The sequence below is a fragment of the Electrophorus electricus genome, chromosome 23, assembly GCF_041902795.1.
Source record: "Electrophorus electricus isolate QZ-2024a chromosome 23, ASM4190279v1, whole genome shotgun sequence".
Taxonomy (NCBI): Eukaryota; Metazoa; Chordata; class Actinopteri; order Gymnotiformes; family Gymnotidae; genus Electrophorus; species Electrophorus electricus.
The window spans coordinates 7,900,001-7,910,000 of NC_137519.1; the positions used below are offsets into that span (position 1 = coordinate 7,900,001).

Here is a 10,000-nt window from a genome sequence, read left to right on the forward strand (position 1 = left end):
TGAAGGCCGCACGCGAGGCGGCCTCACACATGCACGCATGCACACACACAAACGCACACTGACACACACCTACGAACAAGCATACACTGACACACACACACAAACGGCCCTGGCAGTCTGTCACTCCCTGTCACTCGCCCACACACTCATGAGGACAGGGCTATAAGAGGCACTGGTTAAAGAGGTTTAAAATAGCTCCCCCGTCTGACTTGCTTGCCTTCCTTCAGCAGGTGTGTGGCTAAATCCGGCCGCGTGCACATGGCCGCCAGCTGAGAGCAGATTTGTGGCCTCGGGGGTCAGAGGCTCTCCCACCTCGTCGTGATCCTCTCCGTTGCTTAGCTCCTTTCACTCCGTCTTATGCCTCCATTTTCCCCCTCAGCCTTCTCTCCTGCACCTGCCCGCACCCCCCCCCCCACGGTCCCGAGCAAACACCCCCTCCTACGTTACTGCTGTCTGGGCCTTAGTCAGCCTGGTTGGAAAAACAAATACCACGGCAGAAAGATGACTGAGCTGCTGCGTGCAGAGTTATGGCCCCGAGCTCACGAGCGCCCCCTGGCTCCTGAACGCAGTGCTGCTGCTAGGCGTGTGTGTTTCTGCTCAAGATCAAGGCTCAGACCTGCTTGCTCCTTGGATCAGTGGCCTGTTTGAGCTGCTGTGACTGTGCGAGTGTGTGTGTGTGTGTGTGTGTGTGTGTGTGTGTGTGTGGATTCATGTTGCGGAACGCGCATTCTTTCGCTTCTCCTCTCCTCCCCCTTTAATCTCTCCGTTCCAGGCTATACACATGTGACCTTCCCATGTGACTGTGCACTTGTGATCTGCTTTTAGTGGTGAGCAGGGCGCACAACAGGTGAAACAACACAGTCTGCCATTGCTATATAGGGTAGAGAGATGGGCTCAGCCCGGAGGACTGCAAGATAGCCCACGCTAGCCTGCAGCTGGTAAACAAACTCACCGAGCACACCGGCAGACTGTGCCCCCAATACACACACACACCATACGTGCATACAGATTACACGCACACATATGCATACACCAACACACACTAACACGTACATGAACACATGCACACATCCAAAAGGACAGTTTGGATGAATTCAGTGGAGCAGTGTCCCAGTGCTGGTATTATGAGAGTGAGAGAGTGTGTGTGTGTGTGTGTGTGTGTGTGTGTGCATGGTCCTACAGGTTCTTGGTCAGAGGTATCTCAGTGAGGGTGTTGAAGTTGTAATCTGCCTCTTTATCTGTTCAGTTTACATCTTCCTTTTAATATGTCCTCTAACACACACACTCAGACACACATGCATACACACCCCCAAATATGCACACAGACATGCACACCACCACCACCTGTATCACTAACACCTCACTACTCTCATATTGTATTTCCTGATATATTACCGTTCTCAAAAATTTACCTACATGTGTTTTACAAACCTTCTCATTTCACATCAGTTGCCTGAAGGAACACATAGTATGTTTAATTGTCACAAGAACTTACTTGTTGTTGGTGTGAAAGAAGCGTTGCGATTGGCTGCCTGACTCACGGCGGGTGGTGGAGGTGGCATTGTGGGCGGAGTCGACCTGGGCTGGGTTTTGATATCAGCTGGTGAATCTGGCATTGTTACGACCTTTCGTTCACCACTACCTACAGGGAGAGAGAAAGGGGCTTAGAACAACCATACATAACAGCCAACATAGCACACACACACACACACACACACACCCCTCAGTTTTACCACTGGTGATCAATACCTTATTATATATGACCTTGCATGCTTCCAGTTCTGAACAGATGAAGCCCTGGTTTACCTATTCTCACTCTCTTCACTTCTCTTCACAGAACAGCTCCTGTAGGACCTTTTCTGTCAAGGTCTCCTTGTTCTGGCGTGTGCAGACAGATGCATATTCACACAGAGTCATAACATGTTCAGTAGCTTCAGTGCTCTGTAGTTCATGTAGAATGAATATCTAGCATGTACTCGAAGGGTAAATACAGTATCACTTCTGTTGGAAACATGCAGCACCACCTGTTCTCCTGCTCAGCTGTTGCTGACGGGACCCCCCCCCACTGCCCCTGCAAGTCCTGACATCCACATCGGTGCCCCCCCCCCACCCCCATCCCCAACACCCACCCACTGCCCAACTGCCGAGCGGATGGACAGGAGCTTGACAGTCAGTGACAAGTGCAGCTGGATCTGCTGCTGTCCATCACAGAGTCCACCTCCGCCACAGAGCCTGCTTCAGTCACCAAGACTGCTCCTGTCAGTGTACACCTCTATGACAGAGCTCACCTCCGCCACAGAGCCTGCTTCAGTCACCAAGACTGCTTCTGTCAGTGTACACCTCTATGACAGAGCTCACCTCCGCCACAGAGCCTGCTTCAGTCACCAAGACTGCTTCTGTCAGTGTACACCTCTATGACAGAGCTCACCTCCGCCACAGAGCCTGCTTCAGTCACCAAGACTGCTTCTGTCAGTGTACACCTCTATGACAGAGCTCACCTCCGCCACAGAGCCTGCTTCAGTCACCAAGACTGCTTCTGTCAGTGTACACCTCTATGACAGAGCTCACCTCCGCCACAGAGCCTGCTTCAGTCACCAAGACTGCTTCTGTCAGTGTACACCTCTATGACAGAGCTCACCTCCGCCACAGAGCTGCTTCAGTCACTCAGACTGCTTCTGTCAGAGCACATCTCTATCACATAGCTCACCTCCGCCACAAAGGTTGTTTCATTCACCGGGACTTCTTCCATCAGAGTCCACCTCTATCATAGAGGTTACCTTAGTCACAGAATCCACTTTAGTCAGAGAGGCTCACGCCAACACAGAGCTCACCTCCGTCACAGTCTACTTAAATTACAGAGACTTCTATCGCAAATGCCATTTCTGTTACAGAGTTCAGTTCTATCACAAAGTCTTTGTGAATCTCAGTCTCTCACCATGACAGGGTTCATAGGCCAGCCTTTCTACATGGTCCTTGTACCTCCCTTCTCCTCCCCTCCCCTCCCCTCCCCTCCCCTCTCCTCTCCTCTCCTCTCCTCTCCTCTCCTCTCCTCTCCTCTCCTCTCTAACCATACAAGGCAATACTCTTTCAGGCTCTCTTCCCACACCAGTCAGGTGCCATCACCACATCCAGAAGCCAAAAGGGTAGTTTGTCCTTCTTGTTGCCCAGCCAAAGAAACACACTCTTGGCCCATCCTGGTACTGACCCCTCGCCTCTCCTGCCCATTCTGGGATCCAGCACAGAGAGCTAGTCTAGATAGTGAAAGAACATCATTTCCAGAGTCTGTTGTCCAACATTCATTCAATTAACAGGTATGGCTTACTCTCGTCAGTGTACATGGTTCTGATTCAGAGGAGCTTGTGAGAGAGCGAGAGAGAGAGAGACAGGTTTAAAACTCATAAAACTAGTAATATTTACACAGATGGTGTCTCGATCAGTGCTCATAAATTGACAAACCATGTATGTGTGCATTTATAAATGTATGTGAGGGGTGTGTGATCTGTGTGTGTGTGTGTGTGTGTGTGTGTGTGTGTGTGTGTGTGTGTGTGTGTGTGTGTGTGTGTGTGTGTGAGTATGTGATGGGTCTTACAGACACATCTTTCTAAGGGGCAATAGGCTGATATATTCTGAGACACTTGCGTGTCTACATGTAAAGGTGCACATTCTTGTGTGTCTCTAGGTCTGTATAACCTTTTGTATGTGAGTATATGTGTGTTCGTGTGCATATTTGTATACACAAATGTTAACAACAATAGTTCTAAAAACATTAATAATAATAACAATAATAATAATGCCTTATTTATATATCACCTTTCTCAGACTTCATAGAAACAACCTAATGCAGACACAGCTGGTCATATATCATTCAGGTACAGTTAAAGGTGGGAGTGGCCAAAATCCACAAGACAGAGCGCAGCTAAAGAACTTCATATGCACTGAGATTATAAACAGGACTTTAACGGCAACAGAAAAGAAATATGTTTTGAGTTGGGATTTAAATTCTGAAATGGAAGAAACATCACAGAGACTTTGGGGGAGTAAATTCCAGAGGATTAGGGCCATTAATCTGAGTGAGCTGCCACCCACAGAGGACAACCTGAACCTGGGAAAAGAGAAGCCAAGTGTAGTGAGGTCCCGACGTACACTACCACGAAGAGCTTTTCACGCTGATGTCGTGATGATGCCTTAACTGTGTGTCTCGAGACTAAGTGATGACACCAGGATGCAGACAGCTAGGAGGGACTGACAGAGGCAGTAGGCCATCTGTGTTTCTGTCAGAAACACAATGCCGTCTGTTGCTGAGATGTGAGGTGAAGTAACGGAGCTGTGATGTAAGTTCCTGTGATGACAGCAACGGACGGGGGCACAGGAAAGATACTGGAGCAAACAGTGGCAAATGCTGCATGAAGATTGATGAGGAAGACTACGGTAATGACCCCAGAGTCAGCAAAGAGAAGGAGGTCATTGACTAGCCTGAGTCCTCAGAGCTGTCTCTTTGCGATCCAAAAGGTACCTGGTATATAGTTATGTATGAGTGATTTACACACTTGTCTATCTTTTAAGATTTTAGGTGTGTCTTGGTGTGGTGTGCTTGTGTGTGTGGGTACTTGTGTGTCTATGCATAGCTGTATGTGTATCTGATCATACTTTGTGTGTGTGTGTGTGTGTGTGTGTGTGTGTGTGTGTGTGTGTGTGAGCACGTGTTGAGCAGCAGGCTCTCTCTCAGGCGCCTCTTGTCTCAGTCCTGTCACTCAATGTGGATCAGTTGCCGCCGCTCTATTCGCTTGTCACCTTCCACACACACACACACACACACACATGGCCGGACCATGCGCAGCGGCTGGTCTGGCCATGTTCAGTGGTACCCTCCTCCACACCTCCACCACCGCACAGCCCTGCTTTCCTATCAGCCAAACTGTCAAGTGCAAAAATAACCAAACACACACAGGGTCAGAGCCAAAACACTAACGGCCAGATAATTGGTGCTCGACCTTACAGGGACAGCAGCTGCTGCAGGGTGACAGGGTACAAAGGCTGGCCACTGGGGGCACTGTCCATTCCGGGTGACCCACTGAGGGTCCTGGGACGCTTCTCTGCTACCCTGGGTCCTCCATCTCCACTGTGCAACTTTACCACAACACGTAGGCTAGAGTTCGGGTGACAGAGTAGGTTTTCTTAGTATGACTAGAGAGGTCCTGCATCCGAGCCAAAATACCACACGGCCAAGCCAAGCCACCATTCTGCAGGGCTGGGCAGTGTTTGTCTGAGCTGTAGCGCTGGAGCAGAAACACGCAGCGTGCTGTAGCGCTTCTGCTGCTTGGAGACATTAGCTAATCCTCAAGCCATTTGTGAGTGGAATCAGGTGGGAGCTTCACAAAAGCAGGTTTTCTCAGTTAGATGTTTAACTTCTGTAGAAAGCCTTTCCCTCTTGTCTGACAGGAGCACACCTTCTGGGCAGTCTTCCTTCTTGCCTCCTGCTTTAAGAAATCTCGCTTTATGATATACTGCACCAAGGTGTGCAGCGCAGAGGGGTGTGTCAGCGTTAGTGTAACACTCCACCATTACCAAACCAACTCACTTACAGTGCATATGAAATCGTACGACTACTTCTGAAGCTCTGAGTGCGTCGACTAAGAAACAGCAACACAAATGTTAGGGTGTGGTGGCTGTTCTGAGACTGTAGGGAAGTGCCTCGAATTTTATACACATTCAGACTGGTCAGCTTGGCTTGACTAATCTTGATCTGGAACATTCTAGAAGCATCCACTAACATTAGAAGGAGAATGTTGGTGTGTGTTGGGGATTATTACACAGTTGGTTTCAACCTAGTGGCGTGATTGTCTGAGAGACAATATCTCTGGCAATATCTACCGGCACTATGAGAGCATTTTTAAAACTCTCGTTTCACTCCACCTTATTCACCTGTAGCCTAGCAACAGCCAGCCATTGCAAAAACTAACAGCCATTTACAACAAATTAAGTTTTAAGTTATATTTATTAACCATTATTAATAAATATCAATAATGAAATTGTGATATGATTGCAGTTATAATCTTAGAGTCATGTTATATCACCAGATATTGGCACTGGTGTGCTGACCTATGGCTCAATATCTTATAATACAGCATGCCCTCATACAAGATACGTGGCTGTTGGAAAATGCAGGATCAGCTCAGTTCCAGGCCGATCCCAGACAACATTTCAATGCTCAGGCCACAGTTTTTTCTTACTGTTATCTCTGTTATACTGTTATTAACAGTTTGCATCATGGTCGGGGTGTCAGCTCCATCGCGGTGTCAGAGGTAACAGTGGGGGGCGGGTACCATGTTGTCATGTTCTGTTCCTAGAGACTGTACCTTCAAGATCACTGTGTCCATGACATACATTGCCAGTGTATTCATTAAAGCCTAACCAGAGCCCCAGGGCAATAAACATAACAAGGTGTTAGAGGTAATGCCCCTGGTGACAGAAATAGCCAAAGGCCAGTGTGCAGTGTATGTAGCAGAGGGGTGTGTGTGTATGTTGGGGAGGGGTGTATGTGTAGTGTAGGCATGTGTGTGTAGGAGTCATGTGTGTGGATGTGTCCGTAGTGGAGGGATGTGTGTGTGGCCGAAGCGTGTATATGTAGTGGAGGGGTATAGCAGAGGGGGGTGTGAGTGTAGTGGAGGGGTGTGTGTTTATAAGAGAAGAGTGTGTGTGTAGGAGAGGGGTGTGTGTGTGTGTGTAGGCGTCTGTGTTACAGAGGTGTGTGTGTAGGGAAGGGGTTTATTTGTAGCAGAGGGGTATGTGTGTATTAGAGGGGTGTGTGTGTAAGACAAGTGTGTGTAGGAGATGGATGTGTGTGTTGCAGAAGCGTGTGTGTGTGTAGATAAGGGGTGTGGACTGCACTGTGTGTGTAGGAGAAGGGTATATGTGTAGAGGAGGGGTGTGTATGGGAGGGGTGTGTGTAGGGGAGGGGTGTTTTCATGCAATGTGTGTGAAAGAGAAGGGGGTGTGTGTAGCGGAGGGGTGTGTGTGTAGCAGAGCGGTGTGGGTTACAGTGTGTGTTTAGGAGAGAGGAATGTGTGTAGTAGAGGTGTGTGGGTATGTAGCAAAGAGGGTTTGTAGCAGAGGGGTGGGTGAGTGTAGCAGATGGGGTGTGTATAGAGCGGAGGGCTGTGTATGTGCAGAACAGACGGGTGTGTGTGTGTGTAGAGCAAAGAGGTGTGTGTGTAGAGCAGAGAGGTGTGTGTGTGTAGAGCAGATGGGTGTGTGTGTGTAAAGCAGAGAGGTGTGTGTGTTTGTGTGTGTGTGTAGAGCAGACTGGTGGGAGTGTGTAAAGCAGAGAGGTGTGTGTGTGTGTGTGTGTGTATAGAGCAGACGGGTGTGCGGGTGTAGAGCAGAGAGGTGTGTGTGTGTGTGTGTGTGTGTGTGTGTGTGTGTGTGTGTGTGTGTGTGTGTGTGTGTGTGGAGCAGAGAGGTGTGTGTGTGTGTGGAGCAGAGGTGTGTGTGTGTGTGTGTCTGTGTGTGTGTGTGTGTAGAGCAGAGAGGTGTGTGTGTGTGTGTGTGTGTGTGTGTGTGTGTGTGTGTGTGTGTGTGTGTGTGTGTGTGTGTGTGGAGCAGAGAGGTGTGTGTGTGTGTGGAGCAGAGGTGTGTGTGTGTGTGTGTCTGTGTGTGTGTGTGTGTAGAGCAGAGAAGTGTGTGTGTTCATTATCCAGTGGGTAAACGGAGCCAGGTAGAGAGCGCCTGGCCTTCTATGGTTATCTATCACACATATCAGCCACACTCTGGATTATCAGACAAAGAGTGGCATGTAGAAACACCCTAATGTCACACACATGCGCACACACTCACAAAGACACTTGCACATAAACTCATGCACATACACACACATGCTACCAAAAGCTGAACCTGATGTCATCTGCTAAAGTGTAACATTCTAATGATGAGTGTTTAATAAAATGGTAAATGATACTAACTTGATTGTCATTTTGTGCATCTGAACATTCACTGCTAATCTGCTTTTGCGTGTTGAGTTAAATTAAGAGAGCAAATGATCGCTAAATTGAGATCTAGTTTAACAGATAAAGACCTACTAGAAAACACATTTGAAAAGCAATCAGCTCCGCGTAGAAAGTTCCAGAACTCCTCTGCTTTTCTGGCCATCCCTGAACATGTGTGAAAAACAGCCCTAAATCAGAATGCTTAATTTGTTCCTCAGGGAACCTTCCCCCCAATGGCCTCACAAAGTGATTGCTGCAAGCTCTCCCAGGGGATTCTGGGAGTGTCCATGTCCTGTCTGAGGGGCCCGGCTCTCCCAGAAGGGGGGGGGGGGGGGGGCGTATTCTGTCCTGCCCTACCTCCCTGTCTGCATCCACCGTGGGATTACAGACAGCTGTTTAATCTGACCAGCTAAAGAACAAAGCAGAACACGCATGCACACAGATAAAGAGAGTGCTGGATTTCACTTTTAATACATTGGAAAGTCCACAATGTAAGAACCTCCATCTGTGGCCATCTGTGCTCCTATTGTACCCAAGGACAGGAAGCCCAGCCTCTGACGACGAGGGGGGGTGGGGTGGGATGGGGGGTGATGGGTTGGGTTAGGCAGTACATAAACCAAACATAGTGGAAGATGCGTCCAACTCAAGACAGACTGAGTTTGTGGATGAAGCTGTCAGTCAACTGCCCTGCACAGCTGACTACTGTGTGCTGCAGCTTTACACAGTCTTGACACACACACACACACACACACACACACACAAAGTCACACTGAGAGATCAATATGACAAAGGGATCTGTTCAGGATACAATGCGTTTTTAATAGACCTCCTGGAGACGCTGGACTGCACGTGGAACTCTGCAGTAACAACGTTAGACTGAGACTGTCGCGGCCTGACACGCAACGCGTGGTGGCCACTACGGAAGAAATCCGTAGCTATTGGACAGCTAAAAACAGCCGCGCAACCGCTGCTGCATTCCCCGCAGCCAGCTGCGGAACGCGGCGCCACGAGCGCCCGCTCCGGTTTGTAATTCACGCGCTATTTCTGGAGCCTTTACGGATCGGCAAGCATACGCTTCCACTGCGGCAGCAAACAAAAAGAAACCATCACATAATAACAAGGCTTCAAAAAACGCTGGATGCAGTCTGCATTTTTCTTTCCAGTATGTGTGTGTGTGTGTGTGTGTGTGTGTGTGTGTGTGTGTGTGTGTGTGTGTGTGTGTGCGTGTGTGTTTACAGTGCCACTCGGTCTACTGTCACTTTGTGATAAGCTACCTTTGACTTTCACAGACACAAAGAAAGGTCCCCCTGCCTCTCATTCTGTTTCTCTCTCCTTCTCCCCATATGGGTTCTCTTCTACCCCCCTTCCTTCCTTCCTCTCTCTCTCTCTCTCTCTCTCTCTCTCTCTCTCTCTCTCTCTCTCTCTCCCTCCCTCTCTCTCTGTAATTCCCCTCGACTCCAGGAATGCTGTTGTTTTTAATTTCTCCCAGCTGCTCTGGCACAGTGCCCGGCCTCCTGCTTTTCCACATCTGCTCCCCATCATACAGCACAAACACAGGCCGCACATCAAAACTGCAGGGTCCCAGCCCCCCTGCCCCGACACAGAGTACCCCCAGACCCATCTATCCCCCTCTTCCCACCCCGCACCCGCTCCCATTACCAGCCAGTGACCCACATACACTCTCCCTCGCTGATGCTGGATGTGACCAGGCACCCAGGCCCTGGAGATCAACTCAGCTCCGATTCTGAGGCTTGTAGCTGGGTAGGGGAATCAGACACCAGCCCCTGGGACCGGGGTGGGCCGGATTACATCCAGACATGGATAACAGCCTGTGGTCTGTTTGGGAGCTCTAGTTGTGAGGCTGACCCACTAATGTGGGTCTCTCTCTATGTCCACTAATGTGGGTCTCTCTCTCTGTGTCCACCAATGTGGGTGACTCTATCTGTCTTTCTCTCTCTGTCTACTAATGTGAGAGATTCTGTCTGTCCCTCTGTTCACTATCATGAGTGATTCTGTCT

General features: G+C 49.2%; 1 protein-coding gene and 1 long non-coding RNA gene across 7 annotated transcripts in view; one reads left to right on the top strand and one right to left on the bottom strand.

The window, feature by feature from the left end:
* The window catches only part of cbfa2t3 (CBFA2/RUNX1 partner transcriptional co-repressor 3), a 51,217-nt gene that overhangs the window by 20,216 nt on the left and 21,001 nt on the right, over window positions 1-10,000 (bottom strand). For 5 of the 6 annotated variants that reach the window (XM_035520986.2, XM_035520985.2, XM_035520984.2 and 2 more), the window contains exon 2: window positions 1,496-1,642. In XM_035520986.2, coding sequence (XP_035376879.1) covers window positions 1,496-1,642 — 147 coding nt within the window. Of the gene's footprint in view, window positions 1-1,495; window positions 1,643-1,806; window positions 1,939-10,000 lie in introns of those variants that run through there. The other variant, XM_035520988.2, reaches the window with a different exon arrangement.
* The window catches only part of LOC145653180 (uncharacterized), a 13,097-nt gene continuing 6,160 nt past the window's right edge, over window positions 3,064-10,000 (top strand). Inside the window, exon 1 of the long non-coding RNA XR_014119524.1 lies at window positions 3,064-4,509. This is a non-coding gene — a long non-coding RNA (uncharacterized LOC145653180). The remainder of the gene's footprint in view (window positions 4,510-10,000) is intronic.